We start from the raw sequence: 24,402 nt of genomic DNA on the forward strand, positions 1-24,402 counted from the left end.
AGCTGTGAGTCAACACAATTTACCCTGCATTACACCTAAAATTTCAGGAACTAGAATATTTGGGGCTGGTGGTGAGGCCCTAAAGAGGAAGTTCAGTTGGAATTCTGTTTAAGAAACAAAACAAACAAACAAAAAGAAACAAGCATCCAGAGTCAAGCAATTGCCCACCTCCTAGAGAAGCCCAAAGGTATATTCCCTGGAGATCAAACAGGATACGGTGGAGTGGAGGTAAGATAAGACAGTCCAGGCTCCCTTTCTGAAAACAGAGGGAGTAAGAAAATGCCTACATGTTGGACAGTGAGTAACCACCCCTGGTTTCAATTTTTCAAATATGAATTTTCATATTTGGAGTTTGTTAAATACAACTAAACTAAAACAGAATTTAAAAAGATAGTTACCTGTAGTATGGTGCAAGTCCCACAATCCCTAACCAATATCCTTGAGGTCAGATCTGTTTCAGAATTCAGAAAATGTGTGTTTGTTTGTTTGTCTGTATACAAGATGTGTGTATGTGCATATATATATAACCTTACATTCTGAGTGGGGGCTGGGCAGCCCATGGTAATTAAATACATTAATATTTCTGCAATGAAATGTATGCATGGTCGCACTAGGTAGGATAAATAAGGAGTAAAATTAACCTGTTTGAGTCAAGTTATTTGCTCCCAACTTAATTTTAATGCCAAACATTTAAGAAACAAAACAAAACAAAAACAGCTTTTGATTTTCAGAGCTTTTTGGATTTTAGAATTTTAGAAATGGAATCACACACCATACTTGGATATAAGGCCTACCCTTCCATCCTGATGCGATTTTTAAAATAAACTACTAAAGTTTTCCGTGCCTTATTTTCTTCCATAAAACAAATTAAAGTAGGGCAAACATCTTCAAAATTAGGTAATAAAATGTTCAAGTTGTTACCTCTTTTGTTGAGTTTTTTTATTATTCAGATAACTAATCAAGAACGGTTGGACAGATTATTCAAACCAATTTTGGTATCCCATGAGTATATCGCTGGAAATAATCCTTTGGGTGGGCACTGAGCACTCTTTCTTGATGGTTAGGATCTTCAACAGCACCAGGAAGACCGAAGAATTCAACTACAGACAAAATACAGGCCAAACAATTCCAGACAAACAGTGATCTACATGGAGTCTGCTGTCAGTTTCACAGGCTATTTCCCTATTTATGCCACTCCCCTGGCATCTAGGGCTTTACTCTGTCCCCACAGTTCCCACCCCCTGCCTGGTCCTGACTCGTCTGAGAGGGTCAGTTTCCCTCACAGTGCCTGACCTCCTGTCTCCAAATCCAAACCTGTTCTCTGCCCCATTCCCTGAGGATCCAGCTATTTACATAAGAAAGTTAATAATAAATATACTAATTCATGCAACTGTGTTACCAAGTTTATTGAGTCAATGTGTTGCTCTCCTAGATAATTTCTGTTCTGCCTGGGACATTTCAAAGACAATGCTTTAACCCAAGGAGATATTTAGAGAAAGGGAATTAACCCTTCTAAGAGCCTACTATTTTTCAGGCACTATGTTAAGTACTTTGCACAAGTTGTTTCGCTAATCCTCATTTAATATTCCCATGACGGATTGCTATTATAAATCTGTTTTTTTACAGTGGAGAAATTGAGGCTCTAAGAGGGTGTCTTGTTTAAGGTCAGCCACCCGGCCAGCAATAGCTTAAAGCTGGGAACCCATCCTCCTTCCAGCACTCTGCCCCACCTCCTTCCCCCAGCGACAAGAAAACACCCTGGTGACCAGCAGGAAGAGAATTTTGAAACAGGCTGGGACTTGCGGCTCCTAGAGCCAACCACATTCTCCTGCTATTTCCCTCTATACATTTCTATCTACCCCTTGAGGTCCACTAATCAGTACATTATGCCAGACACAAAACAGGGAGGCATGTTCTCCTTATATATTAAAAAAAACCTGTCCATAGCCTCAACGCTCGTAAATCTCCCCCACAAGAAAAGATTAATAATTAGGGGTGACTGCTCTGTAGGAGAAGACCAGAAAGCAGTCTAGCACGAATGTGGAAGATGAATATAAAAATCAAAAGTATCATCCAGAAAGTGTCCTTGACACAAAACATCCAAATTTAGCAGATGGAAAAGACTCCCGAATTGGCCACAGCCAAATATGTCCACGCTGGCTGCATGCAGCCCATTCTGGTGTCCCAGTGGGGCCACGTGTCTCATGGAGTGGGGAGGGAAAACACTCCCTTCCTAACTCAGTCGTAACATAAACTCCATGAGGACAGGACTGCTTTCACTACTAGAGCCTCTGGGTAGAGAACAGTGTCTGAACTGAGGCAACTCAATAAATATTTGTTGACTGAATAAATGAATTTCTTCACCTGCTTTCTCTGGAATTCCTCATGGCCTCTTATCCCTCCTCAGACTACATTTATCCCACATTTTCTAGCCATCCCTCCAAATCTCAGACTCTTCTCCCAAACCTTTAGTCCTTCTCCTTCTTGCAGCAGAACCAGGTTTAAAAGACACAAAAACATTTTTACTGGGTATATGTGTATTTCTAACTGAGGAATGGAAACACAGAAAACTCTTAGAAATAAGGTTAAAAGGAAGAAAGAAAACATATGGTAAATGCAGAGTGCATTCAATTCTTATCAAATGCAGACACATGTACACTAAAATCATAGCAGCTGTGTTTATTTCATAATTTAGGCATTTGAAAAAAAAGTGCAATGTGTTTATTTTAAAGTTAGCTTGATGTCAAGTTTAAAATATAACGTGAGTCTGTCTACATGTTTTACCTCCTTTCCTAGAGAATTTTTTAATATTTAAATATAACCTATATCCCTAATTCCCAGCTCTCATCACACAACAATCTGGGGCAGAGGGGTGGGGGTGGTAATCCCTCATAAACTCTATGTTGACAGAATGCTCTAAAATATGTTCTAACCAATAAAGTTGGAAATAAATTTGGTAACAAAAACCTAAGCTTTGTTGTATTTCACAAAAAGATCTACATTAAAGGAAATGGAAAATCACATGTGCAATGGCACACAGGGTTGCTATGGTAACAGACTACATTTTTTATATTTACTCCTCAATTGTGGTACATAGAGCTATTACAACCAAATAATGTCAACATCTACTTCCTTCTGATCATACAGAGGTCTCTGGAATAAGCTGTACTTACAGTTCCGGAAATTCTCATTTTTAACCAATCTTCTTCTGTCTTTTCTAGAAATTATAATTAAAAAACATATAATAATGATTAATATTTGGCACTGGGGTTAAGTTTACATCATTTAAATCATGTAGGAACATTCTCAAAACGGCAAAAGAAACCTAATAACCACAAATGTCCATTTAAACATTTAAAATATTGGGGTTGTGTATGAGTGTGTGTGTGTGTGTGTGTGTGTGTGTGTGTGTTTGGGCAGCAATAAGTTCTCCATGGGGAATGAAAAGAAATAAGAAGTTTAGAAAAATGTATTTGGTTTTACTCACTGGGCACACCAAACAAATCTACTTTTCCCACAGCTGTGCTTATTTGAACAGTTAAAAAATACCTACTATCCTGAACTATATAATTTTGTTTCACTAAACCTTGCTTTTACCATATATCTCATAATGTACCCCTAACATTGCCTTTGGGCACATGTAAATCACTATTAACTAATGTCAACTCTCTCCCCACTACGTTATGTAGTGCACTGTCTTTTCCAGAATTTCTATTACCTTTCTAACCTTCCCCATTAGTCTTCCTCCACCTACCTGGAAAATTAACAGCCTGTCAGAATAGCCATGTCTCTCACTATGGACCAACAGAAAACACCAATAATGAGGTGCTTCCAAGTCAAGTAAATACGAATCTAATGTGCAGCTGTCACTCTATCATAACAGGATAAGACTGAGGGCTGGAGAGGAGAAAAGATGTAATGAAGAAAGGGCTCTCCTAAACTGGGCATGTCAGTCATCCACAGTAGGCCCTTATACCAGCCTACACTGTAGCAGAGTTGGGGAATTAAACACAACTTTCTCTTAGGGACAAATTGAAAGAGCATGTATTATCCACCCATCCACATACAGTCCTTCTCTAATTTCATACAAGGGATGTAGCCCTTCATATTACATTTGGTGATCAGGTTTTCTCCAATTGTTTGTTGTTGTTGTGTGTGTGTGTGTTTTAAAGAAATCAGTTAGAGAAGGTCTTCTTTGAAAGCCATAAAAATATACCTCTACTGATGTCTTCCATTGCAAGTAGATCATCTTCAGTGTCTTCCAGTCAAGGGAAACCACACAGTCATTAGGCAACAAAGATTCTGTGAAAATAAAAGGGAACATATTTCATCTCTAATGTCATGCAGACCTTTACCCTAAATGTGAAGATATGCAAACATGTTATTTAAACTGACATAATGGTAAAAGCCTGGTTTGGAAGATATTTCATGGGTGCTAAAGCAGGAGTTACTTTGTCTCAGGGTTTTGTTAGTAAACACTATCCTGACTCAATAAAAATGCTTATGTATACATGTAAAATGCTATGTATCATAGCTCATATTCTCATTAAGTACAAATATATATATCAATAATATATACATATTGTATAATAACATACATATTATAACATACATATTGTATATGTAATAGCTTCAAGTGGTACAGTCACAGGACATAGAATTTAGGTAGTCATCTTTTCGTTCCTGTGACATGTATAAGCAATGCAATTGTAGCAAGTTTAGTCTTCTTGCCAACTGTTCCTTCCCCATAAGAGAGTCCAGGGGAAAAATCCTCACAGACAATTAAGATGGGTCACAAGTAAGTCCAAACACTGATATATACATATCAGCCTTACCAAACCACACAAAATATTTTTCCTATACTCACATATCCCTGGCAATATAGGTAGTTTGGTTTCTTCAGGCCTGTATGTGGCTTTACTATAAAATTCCTCCTAATACTAGGATTCATTTGAGTTCCTTGCCTCATTTACAAGGCCACTGGCCACAGGTACATCAGACTTTACTTGTCCAATCTGGCCAAACAAATCAGGGGACAGTTTCCACTTACAGTTTTTTCCTCTCCTTTTTTAAGCACCCACCATATCCAAACGTGAAATTCTTTCCCTATATTTTTCTTTTAAGCCACATTTGTATCAGCACTGCTTATAATTCACTTCCACACTGAAGCCATCCCCCAAAAACCATAACCCCATATTCTCTTCAACAATCCCTTAAGTACTGCCAACCTCACTCATAAAATATTCATAAGCTTGTCATTTATATTTTCTATGTGCAATAATTCTGTTTTGTGTTAGTCTTGTCTCCCCATTTAGAAGGTAAGCTATTTGATGAATGAGGTCTATTTCCTCTAGAAAGCTTTCCAAAGCTTAATTAATGGATGCTTGATCATTATTGTTGATTATGATGGTATTGTGCATTCAAGGGAGGAGGAAGTTTAGAATCTTTTCACACCAGTGCCTTCATGCTTTCTGATGCTGATCTAAGGCAGTGATTGTTAATCTTTTTGAGTCATGTGCTGCCCCCCCCCGCTCCTCTGCCCCAGAAGCTGATAAAATCTATGAACTGTCTCAGAAAAATGGTCCAGAATGACACAAAAATTTTTGCAAATAATTTTAAAATATGGACCTAGGACTAAGACCCCTGACCTAAAATGACTTCACTTATTTAAAATTCCCTATAGCAAATGCAGTTTAATTTTTTTTAATTGGTGTATTTCTTCAGTGCATCTAGCAGGATAGCATATTGTAGCAAACAGTAAGATGTGACTATAGGCAAAGTTTACAAAAATGATAGACATAATGCTAGAACCTCAAGGGCAGGTTTTTAATTGTGATCCCTCGTGCTGAGACTTAGCCAATCTTGGGTCTAGGTTCTGAGGACCAATTCTGTCCAGACCAGCAGAAATTTAGGAGCAAAGTAAAAACCTCTGGAAGATAAGCTGTGAGACGACAACAGGGCCCAGGGACCCGGTAGGTGTAGAAAAGAAAGAATATCAGGAAGATACAAGAGAACTGTGGGGACGGGAGCTGTGACTTCCCAACTCTTACAGTTTCTGTCCCCAAGGAAGGGGACACATTCACCTCTAGGAAATCATTGACACTGCAGCTGATTTACAAGTAAGGAAAAATGGGGTATGTGCTCCATTTCCTGTTTAAGACATGTAGCATCTCAAATATGTTTATTATTTAGAAGAAATCTACTGAGAATGTTACTTAGGATGTCACAAAACCATTTTCATGTGTTTTAATCCCAGGTGGGTTTTTCATTTCCAAAATTTTTTTATCATTTAATCTTCACTCTTCCCCCCTCTTTACTATTCTCATATCTACGAGTCATACTGTGAATCAGAAAGAAAAGGGTCATGTGCCAAATAAGGGAAATGTATAAAATAGATTTAAAAAAAAATGGTAACCCATCTCTATTTGTTACATAATTACTGTTTGACTGCCTCATCCTTTGCTCTTCTCAGTGTCTATTTATATCGAGAGTCCAAGGATTCTAAGTGTTCGAAGACATTTAAGACTGCTGGTCCTCGAGGTAGAGGCAGGCAGGTGATTCTGAAAACCAAGCACCATTTGCCAAGGGTCCTCTACTTCCGCTGCCGAAAAGCATCACGAGATCAATTAACTGCATGAAATCACTAACACAAGGTAGAAACACTTCAAAAAATTACTCATATATGTTAAACTGACTTTTTATTTGGAGCAAATAAACACAGTTTACCCATTGGAACTCCAGGGGATCCAAAAAGCTTCACTAGTTGAAAGGCAAACCCTTGTGATAACTGCAGCTCAAGGGCATCAAAGCCAGTGCTTGTTAAATCTTGGTTATCCTCAGTTTGCAAGAACTGTAACGGCTTAGGTTCTTGCCATATCCTCAGTTTCTCATCAAAACTTTCATTTAAAAGGTGAAGATCAGAAGTGACCCTAAAAGAGTACAAAGGATCAGCTTGGCTACTTAAAATTTCTGAAGAACTAAACCCTATGTCACTTAGTTGGTTATCTACCCTTGTTTGAGATTTGAACGTCAAAAATGACTTCTTGCTTGTAAAAGATACCATCCGAAAGCTAGATGTATATTGTAGCACAAGAGAAGGAATAGGATTTCTGTAAAAATATACAGAGTGTCTATTAAATGTCAAGTAATGAGAATAAGATGGTCTACCAATATTTAGAGGAGGATCTTTGGTAATATCAAAGTAAAACCATGATGGATGATGATTAAAGGTCATAAGTTTCTGTGTATTCTCCTCTTTATTATTTATTTCTGAAATTCTATCTTTTTCTTCTTCCAAAATAATTTTTAGCCCATGGCTTTCTGTTAGCAAGCCACATTCCCCTCTTTCTTTTACACTGATATAGCTCTGTGCCAGTAAGTTAAAGTTTGGTGCCAAATTGAAAATCCTTTTCTCTCTCCTCTTCTTATTCTTTGTGGAGTGTAAGTCACTCTTTGGGATATCCAGTTTAGGCAAGCAGCTTCTAAAGATACTAGTTTCTGTTGCTATGACTGAATCTGTATTCTCAGCTGAGGGTGACAAATCTTCATTTTCTACTAAGAGCTTCTCTTCTACCAATGTTTCTGGACTGCTTCCTGGTACTGAAGTTTCTTCAGAAGTGGAGATCAATGTAATCAATTGTCCTCTGCTGTCTGGAGAGGCCAGCTTTTGCCATCTATCTTTCTTTGGTCTTTGTTCGCATATAAATTTATGAGGTCCCTCAGGCCAGCTCCCCAAACAGGGTTGTCTCTCAGAGCCCAGCTGTAATTCTTCATCAGATAGATTGTTTGAGAAAAATGCCCAATAATTGTTTTTAGTTGCATTTACTCCTTGTTCCTTTCTTAAACCTTCATCTGAGGTTCTGGACCCATACTGATGGCACAGAATTGTTTCATTCTGGAGTCTTTTATCTACCTTCTCTCTCTTCTGCATAAATGAGCAGGGGACATCAGTGGATCTGCCCTGGATGTCTGATGCCGTGGGATGCCTATGTCCAGGATGCTTTCCTACCTTCGTGCCTGAGCAGCCATCACTTGCTACACAGGAAAGATTCTGAGTCATTGTTGGGCAAGTTATAGAGTTTTCATTTGACATCAATGACATATTTTGAAACAAATCATTGTTTTCCTTAGGGAGGTAATTTTTTGGTGTATTGTCCAGCTCAACTACAGATACAACATTTGGAAAACTATCTTCAGGATTTATGCTTTTCCATACTTCATCTTTGTGGCTGTTCACTAAATCTCCTTGTTCATTTCCCAGCCCACCAGTGTAAGTGTACGCCGATTCTCTTTTGGTGTCTTCCAAGTCTTCCTCTTCACTTTGAGATGAGTCCTGATCTCCTGGCGTACGATAACTTAAGGTTTCAAGTGAGTTTTCCTCTATGATTTTACTATGACTGTTCTGCTTTTTATTTCTTTTTCTGCTTCTCTTCTGTTTGGTTTTGCTGAGCCTGTGCCCAGTTTTCTTCAAATCTCTTTCTCTGAAATATAAAAGAATTAAGAATATTTATAACTTGATTATTTGTGTAACCCTAGCAAACTAAAACATTATACTCTTACTGTGCAAAGTCACAAATCATTAGTACAAGAGATTCTAAAGCATTATGTACTTTGTAGTATTTTTAAAAATTACTTTTTAAAAGAAAAACTTTAATTCTCTCAATTAAAAATTAGTAAACTTTGAGAAATTTACAAGTCATTTTCACATACTTGTTTCATAAACCAGTAACTTTATGAAAACCTAATATTTTTCTTGAGAAAATATTATTTATATATGCAAAATATTATATATATAACCTACCAATAAACATCTTCGTTTTCCTAAGTCTTGAATTTTGAAAAGTGTAGCTGGTATAGTCACAGAATGGGACAACTGTAGTAGCTTTAATAGCTAGATTTTCACTAGACATGAAAACTTTGGCAATTAAATTGCTCCATCAAATTACAAAGAATATTTGATGACAAGCAGCAAAGTCCAGTGTTTGCAGATATGCTTCTAATTGCATACCTGGCAGTGGTTCTAAAGGAGAGGTTCTACCACTACTTTGTGAGGTGTTTGTAAATGTGTGAAGGCATTTTTGATGGTCACAATGACTGGAGATGTGTTACTGGCACTTGGTACTAAGGCCAGGGATGTTTACCACCCTGTAATGCCAGGGACAATTCCACAGTAAAAAATTATCCTACCTAAAAGAATAATAGTGTTCACATTGAGCACACTAAAAGTTCACAGCTCTCCTTAATTGAAGATAATCTTTTGATTCTAACAGAAAAAAGAGGATTTAGAACATTTTCTAATTTATAATCAATCTAAAGGTCTACTTATCTTCTATAAGGTAAAGTTAGAGACATAGTAAAATGCAGTGGGGGGAAGGACAATAGACACAGCTGAGGGAAAAAAAATCCAGGATAGAGAACAGAAAAACAAACAAACAAACATGGAAGCCAAAAGAAATAATGAGGAAAGAATTCAGTTGATTGGCTGGGTGTTGGACAAAGGAACTTGTTCAATATACCCCTGGCCCCTGGCCTGGTTTATTCCATGCCATGCTGTCAGGCAATTTGCAATAGACAGGAGCCCTGAACACCTTGTTCTTTGTCACCTAATTGCTACTGTCCTTGTTTACACATTCCTGGATGTTAGCATAGAAAGAACATTAGGAAATGCTAAATTACTGAGAAGCAGTTGTGATGAGACTTCTATGAAAAGGATGTCAAGTAAAGAATGCAAACTTTGGCAGTAACTCCTCATGGTCAGTTCTAGCTGATTCTAGTGGAAGCTTTAGCGGAAGGCTAAGGTGCAGTAAGTTAATGAAACTCACACTACAAACTAGGATGTTACTCTACAAACAAACTCCACTCTCTTTGCCCAAACATGAACCATCCCATTGCAGGGAAAAGGAGGAAAAGACTGGATGTTGCCCAGAGCAGCGGGGCCGAGCATCATGATGTCTGCCTTGGAAAACTACATCAACTGAACTGTTGCAGTTATAACTTCTAAGGGAAGAATGATTGTGGGAACACTGAAAGGGTTTGACCAGACCATTAATTTGATTTTGGATGAAAGCCATGAACGAGTGTTCAGCTCTTCACAGGGAGCAGAACATGTGGTGCTGGGGTTATACATTGTAAGACGTGACAATGTTGCGGTCACTGGAGAAATTGATGAAGAGACAGATTCTGAGCTTGATTTGGGGAATATTTGAGCAGAACCTCTAAACTCTGTAGCACACTGGGGCGCCTGGGTGGCTCAGTCGGTTAAGCGTCTGCCTTCGGCTCAGGTCATGATCCTGGGGTCCTGGGATCGAGCCCCGCATCGGGCTCCCTGCTCAGTGGGGAACCTGCTTCTCCCTCTTCCTCTGCCTGCTGCTCTGCCTACTTGTGCTCTTACTCTGTCTGTCAAATAAATAAATAAAATCTTTAAAAAAAAAAAAACTCTGTAGCACACTGAGGAAAAATTACATACATTGGACATCTATAAATCTTTGTATAGAAACTGATTATTCTGAGGATGATGTATGGAATTTTTATGAATGTGTAATTGTGGATTTTTGACTCCATATTGATTCATTATAATATGATATATAAATTAAAATATTTCTACATTTCCTTGAAAAAAAAAAAGGAGGAAAAGAATGGGTAGAGCTTGTTGTTGCCTTATGTACTGGAGTAAATGGTAATATACTGAGGACTTTAGACTCATGCCAGCACTGGTGATTCTGTGGAGATGAAAGTACTTATGTATAGCTTTAAACAGCTCTCCACAGCACATGGAAAGAGAACCCTAACTGATGGAAATGGGGTTACTAGATACTTATGGTTCATCACAAAAATGCTTATAACTCCCTATGCTATCAGGAATTCTAATGTCCACAACGTGACTTTGAAAACTGACTTAAAAAAGACAAACTATTCATTGCACACTTGCTATGTATGTACTAACTCACCTAATCTTCACAACAATGATATGCAGGAAGGCAAATGCTAGTCTTATTCCCATCTCCAAAAGGCAACTGAGAAAAAAGAAATTAAAGAATTTGCTTAGCTACAGCCACTGTGGAAAACATAAGAGAGGTTCCTCAAAAAGTTACAGATAGAACTACCATATGATCCAGTAATTCCACTGCTGAGAATACTGAGAATATATCCAAAGGATACGAAAAAACTAACTCAAAAAGGTATCTGCACTCCCATATTCATAGCAGCGTTATTTATAATAACCAAGACAGAAACAACCAGAGTCCATTGAGAGATGAAGAGATAAAGAAGCTGTGGTATATGTATATAATGGAATATTATTTGGCCATTAAAAACAAGGAGATTCTATCATTTCCAACAACATGGATGGACCTTGAAGGCATTATGCCAAGTGAAATAAGTGAGACAGAGAAAGACAAATACTGTATGACCTCACTTACATGTGGAATCTTAAAACAAAACAAAACAAAAAACCAAACTCGTAAAAAAGGAAATCAGAGTTGTGGTTACCAGATGTGGGGTCTTGGTGGGGGAGGAATTAGAGGAAGGGAGTCAAAAGGCACAAACTTCCAGTTATCAGGTAAATAAGTCCTAGGGATGTAATGTACCACATGATGACTATTGTTAACACTGCTGTGTGGTATACAGAGAAGTTGTGAAGACAATAGATCCCAAGAGTTCTCATCACAAAGAGGATTTTCTTTCTTTTTAAAAATTGCATCTACATGACGTGACAAATGTTAACGAAACCTATTGTGATAACCATTTAACAACATACATAAATCAAACCATTATGCTATATGCCTTAAATTTATACAATGATAGATGCCAGTTGTTTCTCAATAGAACTGGAAAAAGAAAAAAGAATTTGCCCAATGTCACATGGCTACTGGCAGGATTCAGACCAAAGCTGACTGTCTCTAAGAGTTCATACTCTTTAGCCATCATGCAAAACTGCCTCTTAATTTAAAAAGAGAATTTTATAAAAACACTTCCCTTCTCTTAACTTCCTTCTCTCCTTCCTTTCATCTTCAAATTGTCACATATACATAAACATAGAGATATTCAGCTGGTAAGGGCTGAGTCCTTCCCATGGAAACAGCAGTTGGGCCTTGACTCCTACTATCACCTAGTAGTGACTTGAGAGTTTTCTCTTGTCCTCTCTCTTTCTGAATCAAAGCAAATAATAAACAACAACAGAAAGTGAGAGGAGGTGGTGTGGAGCAGAACCCATCTCCCTAATCAGCCTTTATGTCAAGGCTCCATATGAGCAATAGGTAGATGGCCTAAAACTTTAGATAGGCAAATGGGCATAAGGGTCTTCTCCTGGAGTTTATTCATTTGTCACAGGGTGGAAGTAGTGAGAAATGATCACATTCTGGATATATTTTAAAGGAAAAACAAGCAAGACTTGAAAATAAATTGGATATAGAGTATAAGAAAAAGATCAACATGAATAAAAGGATTTGGGCCTGAACAATTGAAGGGATGAAGTGGCCATTTACTGAGACATAGAAAGAAGCCTATGAAAGATATGGGCTTGGAGACAGAGTTGCCAAATCAGTTGCCTCAAAGTTCAGTTCAGAGTTTGAACCAATAAGCTAATCTGTCCTTATAGCCGAGGTTAGAAAGTGGAGAAGATGAGGGCTTTGCCAATACTCCTCAAGGGTTCTTTTGTTTTTTGAATGAATTACAATCTGATAGCTACTTAGAGAAAGGGTAGTAGAAACCTGCTAATGATGAAAATTCAGGATGCCTGCAGAGAAGTTAACATGGATCATGAAAGAATGAGGTGTCTTAAAAAATAAACTATCAAAGTCTGGGAGATCAGGCAATTTATTAAGGTAGTTTGCTAAAAGAGTCAGTCAAAGGAGAACCTAAGGATTGGAATTTCAATTGAAAATACAACACAGGGCGCCTGGGTGGCTCAGTCGATTAAGCGACTGCCTTTGGCTCAGGTCATGATCCTGGAGTCCCGGGATCGAGTCCCGCATCGGGCTCCCTGCTCGGCGGGGAGTCTGCTTCTCCCTCTGACCCTCCTCCCTCTCATGCTCTCTGTCTCTCATTCTCTCTCTCAAATAAATAAATAAAATCTTTAAAAAAAAAGAAAAGAAAATACAACACAATGCCAAGAAGTATGAAAATCAAAAGACTGAGTGCACAGGGAAGTGTGCCCACGACTTGGACTAGTTCTGTACCATGAAGCTCTATACAGCTACCATACCTGGTCCAGTATGTGGACCAGGCCTCCTGGAAAGGAAACACAAACCAATAACTGACTTGTGAAGCACCTGGGAGAGAAGAGAGGGGATGCTGGTGGTGATAACTTCCGTTACAATGTGTATGCATGGGAGGTGCTAATCAGTAGATGTATTTATAAAGTGTGGGAGGCTCATCAAACCTGTGCCAAGGCTCATTAAGCTTGATCTAATTTGTGCTGACTCATTTAGGGATGAATGGCACCATTAAAAGAAAAGAAACATCACTACATAAAAGTTAGTCATGGAGAAGAAATCAGGAGAGTTGGAGGCATAGGCTATAGCTTTAGAAAAGAAAGGAGTGAGTAGGAAATGAACAAATAGTAACACATCTCTGATTAATTATAGTATTTTGTTTTCTAGATGGTGGCTGAGAATCCAAGCTCCTAGATAGGAATGAGTGTACCTCTTAAGAATGAGAAAAAGAGCGTTTGCTCAGAGATAAGCTAACCTGACCAAGTGAGCTGTGACTTGAAGACAGAGGAGAGGGAACATCCAGATAAAGCCAAAACTAACTACTAGGGAGGGAGAAAAAAAAAAAAAGTTATGGTAAGTGCCTAAAGTAGAGAGCTAAAACCAGTATTTTCTTTTTTAAGATTTTATTTATTTATTTGAGAGTCAGTGAGAGAGAAAGAAGGGGAGAGAGCACGAGCAGGGGAAGAGTAGAGGGAGAGGAAGAAGACTCCCCACTGAGCAGGGAGCCTGACTTGGGACTTGATCCCAGGACTCCAATATCATGGCCTGAGCCTAAAGCAGAACTCAACTGCCTGAACCACCCAGGCACCCCTAAAATCAGTATTTTCAATTGCAGAGGCCTATATACTAATTCATGAAGCATGAGCAATAAATTAAGTAGAATTCAATTAAAACACACACACAGATTATAAATGAGAGCTCTCACAGCTTTTTTTAGAATGACTGTAGTTGAACTAATCCAGGCCTAGATCCTAGTCCTGGTTCAGTAAAAGCTAGTGGTGGGATCCTGGGCAAATCAGATCTCCCTTCTAAAATGGGGATAACATTACCTCCTTGCAGAGTTGTAAAGTTTACTAATATAGACGCTCCTAAATGACCTCTGACATGGCAGATTTAATAATTCTCTCCGTTGCCTCTGTACAATATAATGACTGACGCCAATGGTACAAAAAATGTTCCCAGCTAAATGGCTGTTTTCTAGTACAACCACACCCTTCTGCTCCCATTGTTTAGGGCTGTATATTTACAAAGAGACAGATGAGTTTTTTCCCCAAGTCTGTTTATACTAATCATAATTGTTACTGTAACTGTGTGGTTTGATTAAACACTATGTAAACATTACATCAACCAGTGGAATAGGAATACAAGAAAGTTTCTATAATAAAATAAATAATAAATCAATAAAGATGAGGCAATCAACAGTTGTTATCAAATGAGGTGTGGGAAAGATGACTATGATGTTTGGTTCAAAATCATAAAAACCTGTAATTCCACACTCATACTGCTTCGAAGAATTCTTTGGGTGCTCCCTCCAATTTACATCAATAGAAACTAGAAATTCATGACAATGCATTACAGGTATAGCTCATACATAAAAAAAGAAAATAACCAGAATCATACACTAAATAGAATCATACATAAATACTAGTAAATGGATGTGTATGTAAGCATGCATTTTAAGTTCAAATAAAATGTTTAAAGTATGTATCATTTCTTAATGATTCCTCACTTAATCAACTTTTTCAATGAGCTAACCACCTGCTTGTCCCAATTATCTTAGATAAAAAGACTTTTACTATAAATAAAGCACAATCTCTGGTACTTTTTCAATGAGCTAACCACCTGCTTGTCCCAATTATCTTAGATAAAAAGACTTTTACTATAAATAAAGCACAATCTCTGGTACCTGGTGAATATTTTGTAAATGGCTGCTCTTATTTTTACCACATATCAACAACAAAATGATCTAATATATTTCACAGAGACTCTCAGGATACTATTCAAGATTAGAATGTGACAATGGCTAGTATGATTTATACAAAAAAGAACAGTTGAGATAGAAGAGCTGGAAAGTTCTCAAAATGTGATTTATTTAATATAATTGCACATTAGAAGTAGAGAAAAAATTTTCAAGTGTCCAAATATAGACAAATTGACAAACCCACCATCTTTATCAGAGATTAAAACACCTCTCTCAGTAGTTGATAGAACAAGCAGACAAAAGAAAGGGTATAAAAGTTATAAATAACACAATTAATAATGCTCAATATAATGATCATATGGAACACTACATTCAAAAATTAAACACATTCTTTTCAAACCATATGGAATATTTACAGAAATTAACCAGGCCATCATGATAGCCTCCACAAATTTCAAAGCATTACTAATGTAGAGATCATATTCTTTGACCATAATGCAATTAATTTTGAAATTAGTAATAAAAATTTTTTTGGAAAAATTTTAAAATGTTGAAAAATTCATGGATGGAAAAATTTGTAATAGAAATATGCAGACAGGAATAACAGTAAAAAATAATTACATATAAAAGTGTCATTTGAAGGGATATTTCCCATAAATATTCACTTCAAAAAAAAAAGCAAAAGTACAAAATTAAAGAGTTAACCACACTATTGAAGAAGTTAGAAAAAGAGCAGAAAAAACTCCCAAAAGGGAAGGAATCATAAAAAAAATAAAAAAGATAACAAAGAAACATAAAATAAACACACCATTGTCAGGACCAACAAATTCAGAAGTTGGTTATTTGAAAAGATTAGTAAAATTCGCAAACCCCTGGTAAGATTAATCTAAGGGGAAAAGAAGCAATTTAGTCTTAGGGATGCAAAAGGAGGCACAAAGGGCACCTGGGTGGCTCAGTTGAGTTAAGCAACCCACTCCTGATTTCATCTCAGCCATGGTCTCAGGATCATGAGATTGAGCCCTGCATCAGGCTCCATGCTGGATGTGGAGCCTGCTTGGAATTCTCTCTCTTCCTCCCCTACAACACTGCTTTCTCTTTCTCTCTCTAAAAAAAAAAAAGAAAGAAAGAAAAGAAAAAGGAAGCACAAAAGCAGTTCCAGAAGAGATTTTAAAAGATAAAAGGATTGCGGCATTATTTACAATAACCGAGACATGGAAGCACTCTAAATGTTCATCAGTGAATGAATGGATAAAGAAATCGGTGTGTGTGTATACACACACACACACACACACACACACACAATGGAATATTACTCAGTCATAAAAAGAAGAAAATCTTGCCGTTTGTGACAACATGGATGGACCTTAAGGGCATTATACTAAGTGAAATAAGTCAGACAGAGAAAGACAAATACTGCATAATCTCACTCCTATGTGGAATCTAAAAAGAGCTCATAGAGACAGAGAACATATTGGTGGTTAGCAGAGGGATAAGGTAGAAGATGGATAAAATGGGTAAAGGTGGACAAAAAGTCCCATGGCAGGCAGCTGTGCATGTGTTTCTGAAGCAGCTTGCACATAGTTTGCCGAGACCAGGGTGAGCAAAAAAGATCTTTTCTCCAAAGATAGGGATCTGTGCTCTGATCACTGATTGTTGCTTCTAAGCACAGAAGTGCAGACAAAGAAGAGGGCAGCCACGGTTGTTGCACAACTCCCCCACCCCATTGTTGCAAGCCATTTCTCTAGCTGAAGTGCCCTCCAGGAGATTTAAAGGGCTGCCACCCTTGCCACCCGCCCTTTCGTTTTTCTTTTTTTCTCTTTTTGGGAGCCAGACATTAAAGACTAGGACATTCAAAAGCAACTTCATATATGGGGAAAATTAGGAAATGACTGCACATACCCAGGGAAAGGCACAGGTTCAGAAAAGACTTGAGAGAGGGCACCTGGGTGGCTCCGTTGGTTAAGTGTCTGCCTTTGGCTCAGGTCATGATCCTGGGGTCCTGGGATGGAGCTCCACATTGGGTTCCCTGCTTAGTGCAGAGTCTGCTTCTCCATTTCCCTCTGACCCTCCCCCCTGCTTGTGCTCTTGCTCTCTCAATGAATAAAAAATATTAAAAAAAAAAAAAAGAATGAAAGAAAAGGCTTGAGAGGAACTTAACTTACATCATAGGCTGATCCATGGTTCAGAGACAACCTAAAACAACGTTAAAAAAACAAAACAAAACAAAAACACCAAAAAACTCAGCAAACTCTAGTGAAGGGGGAAAATTTGATTTTTCAGAGTTCCACATTATTATATTCAAATGCCCGGTTTTCAACCAAAAAATCATAAGACATACAAAGAAACAGAAAGGTATGGCCAATCTCAAAGAAAAAAAAAAAATCAACAGAAATTGTCCCTGAAAAAGTAACTGATGGTAGATCAACTAGACAGGTGTTAAAACAACTGCTTTAAAGATGATCAAAGAACTAAAGATATGGAGAATGTCAAGAAAACTTTGTATGAACAAAATAGAAATATCAATAAAGAGATCAAAAACCTGGAAAAAAAGAAAAGAAAAATTCTGAAGCCAAAAAGTACAGAAACTGTAAAGAAAATTCCACTAGAGGGATTCAAAGGCAGATTTGAGTAGGCAGAACACATACAATAAGCAAACTTGAGGGTAGGACAATGGAAATGATCAAGTCTGAGGAATAGAAAGAAAAAAGATTGGACAAAAGTGGCAGAGCCTAAGGTACTTGTTGGATACCGTCAACTGGATAAATATTCACATTGTGGAAGTCCCACAAAAAGAGGGGGGAAAGGCAGAGAGAATATTTGAAGAAATAATGGCAGAAAATTTCCCAACTTTCATGAAAGACATGAATATAAACATCCAAGAAGCCTGATAAACTCCCCGTAAGATGAACTCAAAGAGAACGACAAAAAGCCACATAGTCAAACTTTCAAAAGCCAAAGACAAAAAGATAATCTTGAAGAGAACAATAGAGAAGCAACTTGTCACATGCAGGGATCCTCAATAATAATATAAGCAGATTTCTCATAAGAAACTTAACAGACCAATGGGCGCCTGGGTGGCTCAGTTGGTTAAGCGACTGCCTTCGGCTCAGGTCATGATCCTGGAGTCCCTGGATCGAGTCCCGCATCGGGCTCCCTGCTCGGCAGTGAGTCTGTTTCTCCCTCTGACCCTCCTCCCTCTCATGTGCTCTCTCTCATTCTCTCTCTCTCTCTCAAATAAAAAAAAAAAAAACTTAACAGACCAAGAGGCAGAGGGTTGATACATTCAAAGTGCTAACAGGAAAAAAACTGTTGACCTAGAATCCTATATAGGGTAAATTATCCTTCAAAAGTGAGGGAGAAATTAAGGCATTCCCAGATAAACAAAAGCTGAGGAATCTGTTATCACTATACTTGCCTTATAAGAAATGCTCAAGGGAGTTCTGCAAAGTGAAATGAGAGGACACTAGACAATAACTTGAGGCCAGATGAAGAAATAAAGATCTGAACAAAGGTAAATACATGGGCAATTATAAAAGCTAGTATTGTAATAACAATGGTGTGTAACTCAAGTTTTTGTTTCGTGTATGATTTAAGAGACTAATACATTAAAAAATAATTATTTGTTTAAAAGCTAGTAACTATGGTTTGTAACTGCACATTTTGTTTTCTACATGAGACTAATGCATTTAAAGGAATTGTTACTTTATATCTTGGGGCACACATTGTATAAAGATGTAATTTTATTTATTTATTTATTTTTATTTTTTATTTATTTTTTTTTAAAGATGTAATTTTAAAACATCAACAACCAAAAAGGTTTGGGGATGGAAATATAAAGGAGCAGAGTTCTTGTATGTTATTGTAGTTAAGCTGGCATAAATTCAAATTAGAGTGTTATAAATATTGAGGTTAAAATCCATATAATAACCACAAAGAAATATCTATAGAATATACATAAAAGGAAATGAGAGAGAAACTTAAACATTTCACTGCAAAAAATCAATACAAAAGAAGACAGTAATGCAGAAAAAAATGGACAAAAAGCTGTAAAGCATACGGAAAACAAATAGCAAAATGACAGAAGTCCCTCCTTATCAGTAGTTATTTTAAATGTAAATGGGTTAAACTTTCCAATCAAAAGGTAGAGATTAATAGAATGGAAAAAACATGACCCAACTACATACTGTCTACAAGAAACTCACTTTAGCTCCAAAGATACAAATAGAGTGAAAATGAAAAGATGAAAAAATATTCCACATGATAGTAACCAAAAGAGAGAAAGGGTGCCTATACTAATATCAGACAAAATAGACTTTAAATCAAAAAAGATTACAAGAGAAAAAAGAACATTATATATTAATATTAATAAAAGGTTCAAGATAACAAGAATGTATAACAATTATAAACATGCACATAATATCAGACCATCAGAGTATACAAAGCAAAAATGGACAACACTGAAGGGAAAAACAAACAGGTGTACAATAATTTTGGATATCTTTCATAAATGGATAGAACAACCAGACAGAAGATAAGTAAGGAAATAGAGGATTTAACATAGTAAACCAACTGGATCTAACAGACATATACAGAACGTTGTATCCAACAACAGCACAAATATTCTTCTCAAGCACACATGGGACATTTTCCAGAACAGATTATAAATTAGGCCATAAATTAAGTCACAATAGATTTTAACAGATAGATATCATACAAAGTATCTTCTACCACAATGGGATAAAACTAGAAAGCAATAAAAGAAGTAAAAATGGAAAACTCACAAATTTGTGGAAATCAAACAACATATTCTTAAATAACTAGTAAATCAAAGAAAAATCACAAGGGAAATTAGAAAATACTTTGGATGAATGAAAACAAAATCACAACATACTAAAATGCATGGCACACAGTGAAAGCAGTGAGAAGGGAAAAATTTAAAGTTATAAACATATTTAAAAAAACCCCAAAGATTCCAAATCAACACCTTAACTTTAAAACTTAAGGAACTTAGAAAAAGAAAAACAAACTAAGTCCAAAGCTAGCAGGAGGAAGGAAACAATAAAGATTAGAATACAGACAAATGAAATAGAGAATAGAGAAATAATAGAAAAAAATTAATGAAATCCCAAGTTCTTCAAAAAAGATTAACAAAATTGGCAAATTGTAGCTAGAGGGCCTAAAAAAAAAAAAGAGGGCTCAAATTACAAAATCAGAAATGAAAATGGGGACATTACAACCAATTCTACAGAAATAAAAAGAATATAAGAGAGTACTATGAAAAATTATATGCCAACAGACTGGATAACCTAGATGAAATGGAAACATTCCTAGAGACACAAAACCTACCAAGACTGAATCACTAAGAAATAGAAAATCTGAATAGAACTACAACTAGTAAGAAGATTGAATCAGTAATCAAAAATCTCTATACAAAGAAAAGCCCTGGACTTGATGGCTTCACTGATGAATTTTATCAAAAAATTTTAAAACACCAATCCTTTCTCAAAGTGTTCCAAAAAAATCGAAGAGAAGAAAACACTCTGTAATTAATCTGTATTATCAGTATTATCCTGACACAAAAGTCAGACAAAGACACAAAGAAAGAAAACTGCAGACCAATGTCATATGAACATGCAAGCAAAAATCTTTGACCAAACTCAACATATTAAAAGGATTATAGAGGTGCCCGGCGGGCTCAGTCAGTAGAGCATGTGCCACTTGATCTTGGGGCTGTAAGTTTGAGCCCCACGTTGTGTGTAGAGATTACTTAAAAATAAAATCTTTTTTTAAATAAATAAGTAAATAAAAGGATTATAAACCATGACCAAGTGGGAGTGATTCCTGGAATGCAAGGATGGTTCATCATATGAAAATTGACCAGTGTCATATACCATGAAGGGAAAAAAATTAAATTGATCATCTCAATTGATGCAGAAAAAGCATTTGATGAAATCTGATGTTCTTTCATGATTAAAAAAAAAAAAAAGAAACACTAAACAGGAATAGAAGGAAACTACTTCAACATAATACAAGCCATATATGAAAACCCACAAGAACATCATACGCAATGTTGAACGACTGAAAGCTTTCCCTCTAAGATTAGAAACAAGACAAGGATTACCACCTCTATTCAACACTGTATTAGCAAAGTTCTAGCCTGAGCAATTAAGCAAGAAATAAAAGGCATCCAAACTGGAAAGAAGGAAGTAAAATTACTTGTTGGCTGATCATATAATCTTATATGTAGAAATTCTAAAGATTATACAAAAAAATTGTTAGAGCTAATAAATAAATTCAGCAAAGTAGCAGGACATAAACTCAATACACAAAAATCAGTTGCATTTCTATACACTAACAATGAAAAATCTGAAAAGGAAATTACAAAAACAATTCCATTTATAATAGCATCAAAGAGAATAATATATTTAGGAAATAACCAAAGAAGTGAAAGACTCCTACAATGAAAACCAAAAGGCATTACTGAAAAATTTAAAGAAAATATAAATAAATGGAAACATCCCCTGTTTATGAATTGAAATAATTAATCTTGTTCAGATGTCAATACTACCCAAAGTGTCTGACAGATTCACTGCAATCCCTCTCTAAATCCCAATGACTTTTTTTTTTATAGAAATAGAAAAATCTATCCTAAAATTCATATGGAATCTCTAAGGGATCCTAAATAGCTAAAACAATTTTGAAAAAAAGAATAAAGCTACAATAATCAAAACAGTGTGGTACAGGCATGAGGACAGACATATAGACCAAAAGAAGAGAATAGAGAGCCCAGAAATAAATCCTCATGTATATGGTCAAATGATTTTTGACAAGAGTGCTAAGATGATTGATGGAGAAAGGACAGTCTTTTCAACAAATAGTACTGAGAAAACTGGACATCTACATGCAAAAGAATGAACTTGGACCCTTAATGAACACTATATCCAAAAATTAACTCAAAATGGATCAAAGACTTAAACGTAAAATCTAAAACTATAAAAGTGTTAGAATAAAATTGGGGAAAAACTTCACAACATTGGATTTGGCAATGATTTCTTGGATATGACACCAGAGACACAGACAACAAAAGTAAAAACAGAAAAACTGGACTTCATGAAAATCAAAACATTTTACACATCAAAAGACTATACGAACAGAATTAAAAAGCCCACAGAACAGTAGAAAGTTTTGCAAATCATATATCTGATAAGAGGTTAATATATAGAACATATAGAGAACTTCTAAAACTCAACAACAAAACAACTTGATTCAAAAATGAACAAAGGACTTGCAAAGACATTTCTCCACAGAAGATATACAAATGGCCAATAAATATATGAAAATATTATATCACTAATCATTAGGGAAATGCAAATCAAAACTACAATGAAATACTACCTCACAGTTATTAGGATGATTACTAATAAAAAAAAACAAGTGTTGGCGAGGATGTGGAGAAATTAGAACCCCTATGCATTACTGTTGGTGGGAATGTAAAATGGTACAACCTCCATGAAAAATAGTATGGCTGTTCCTCAAAAAATTAAAAATCAAATTACCATATGGTCCAACAATTCCACTTCTGGGTATATACCCCCAAATAATTGAAAGCAGTGTCTTAAAGAGATACATGAATATCTTTACAAGGAGTAGAACCCATCTATTAGTACTTTAATTAGAATCCAAATAAACAGGTAAAAGTGGAGAAAGTTGATCTGATTGAAGAGTGTGACCAAAAACCCCAGTTACCCAGATTTCTACTACCTAACTGTAGTAGTGACTAAACTCCCCACTCCTCCGCCCCACCAGCTTTATTAAGGTATGACTGAAAATAAAAGTCTTCTGTGGAATATGTGAAGCCTACTGCTTGAGGCCATCAGCCTTTTATCACTTTATGAAGAAGCCTCAGACTCATTCATACTATGACCCAAATCACTTTCTGTAATCCATTTTGCATTCTCTCTACCCCAAACTTATGCCAGTACTCATTTACAGGTATCCAAGACTTCAGAGGATCTGTAAATTCCCTGAAATTGGAGTAAAGTGTAAATAAGTACACATGAGAAATTTTTATAGAAGAGGGACTTTCATTGAATTCTGAAAGTGGTCTGTTAGCCAAAAAAGGTTGATGCCCTATTTCTGGTTCATCATATCTTGGCTTTAATTCACACCTCAACTCATACTCAGGACCAATTTTCCTGTTTTTTCCTTTGCTTTCCTCCTTGACCTTTATTCAATTTCTTCTGTAAATACATCACTCAGGGAGTGCCTGGGTGGCTCAGCTGGTTAAGCTTCCGACTCGATTTCAGCTCAGGTCATGATTTAAGGGTCCTGAGATCAAGCCCCACATTGGGCTCTGTGCTCAGCAGGGTGTCTTTTCTCTCTCCCTCTGCCCCTCCCTCCCCTCTAAAATAAATAAATCTTTATTTTTCAAAAAAGATTTTATTTATTTGAGAGAGAGAGAGCACACACAAGCAGGGGGAGAAGCAGGCAGAGGGAGAAGCAGGCTCCCCGCTGAGCAAGGAGCCTGATGCAGACTCAATCCCAGGACCTTGGGATCATGACCTGAGCCCTAAAGGCAGATGCTTAACCCACTGAGCCACCCAGGTGTCCCAGTAAATCTTAAAAAAATAAAAAAAATAAAAATCATTCAGTCTAGCCCAGTCTCTAGAACTTTATATCTCAAGGCAGATGGTGACTCTGTCTTACTGCAGCCTCTGGAGCTAAAAGCAAATATGGCCCATACTGTCTTTGTTTTGCGTAATGAACTTCATAGTTTAACTTCAAAGTTCAAAACTTAAATGTGTTTGTGTATATGTCAATGCAAATACATATAATTTAAACCCTCATTGGCTCTGTTGCTTGTATGAAGATATGGGGTAAAAAGTATGTATATAGAAACCGTCGACAATATTTATGGCTGGCCTGTGAATAGACACTGTTGGCTTACTTTTATCTTTTTTTATTTCTTAAATATTGCATGAAAATGTCAATGAAAGTTATACAAAACTTAACCAAACAAAGCTCTACAATATCCTAGAATATAGCCAATGACTGATTCATAATGGGTGATGAGCAGTAATTTAGTGAATAAGTGAACTCTTATTCATAGTGGGTTTAGTTGTCGTATCAGATTGCCATTAAAATTAATGACAAAAAAATGCATTGATCTTTGGTATATCTGAATATATACAATGAATTGTGTTATAGTGGGCTTTATATATCTAGTGTGATTACAAATAGATTGCCTATAATTAGACTCTTTACTCTCAT

General features: G+C 36.5%; 1 protein-coding gene and 1 pseudogene across 5 annotated transcripts in view; one reads left to right on the plus strand and one right to left on the minus strand.

The window, feature by feature from the left end:
- Positions 1-774: 774 nt before the first annotated feature.
- LOC102735238 (NEDD4-binding protein 2-like 2) overlaps positions 775-24,402 on the minus strand; it is a 58,671-nt gene continuing 35,043 nt past the window's right edge. For all 5 annotated transcript variants that reach the window (XM_081815420.1, XM_081815419.1, XM_031022595.2 and 2 more), the window contains 4 exons: positions 6,727-8,480; positions 4,217-4,302; positions 3,174-3,217; positions 775-1,100 (listed from right to left, as the gene is read on the minus strand). In XM_081815420.1, the coding sequence (XP_081671546.1) occupies positions 3,194-3,217; positions 4,217-4,302; positions 6,727-8,480 (1,864 nt within the window). In that variant the 3' untranslated portion in view covers positions 775-1,100; positions 3,174-3,193. The remainder of the gene's footprint in view (positions 1,101-3,173; positions 3,218-4,216; positions 4,303-6,726; positions 8,481-24,402) is intronic.
- Positions 9,945-12,453, plus strand: LOC102737143 (U6 snRNA-associated Sm-like protein LSm8 pseudogene; annotated as a pseudogene).

Source organism: Leptonychotes weddellii, chromosome 3 (genome assembly GCF_054177405.1).
Source record: "Leptonychotes weddellii isolate Sample4059 chromosome 3, ASM5417740v2, whole genome shotgun sequence".
Taxonomy (NCBI): Eukaryota; Metazoa; Chordata; class Mammalia; order Carnivora; family Phocidae; genus Leptonychotes; species Leptonychotes weddellii.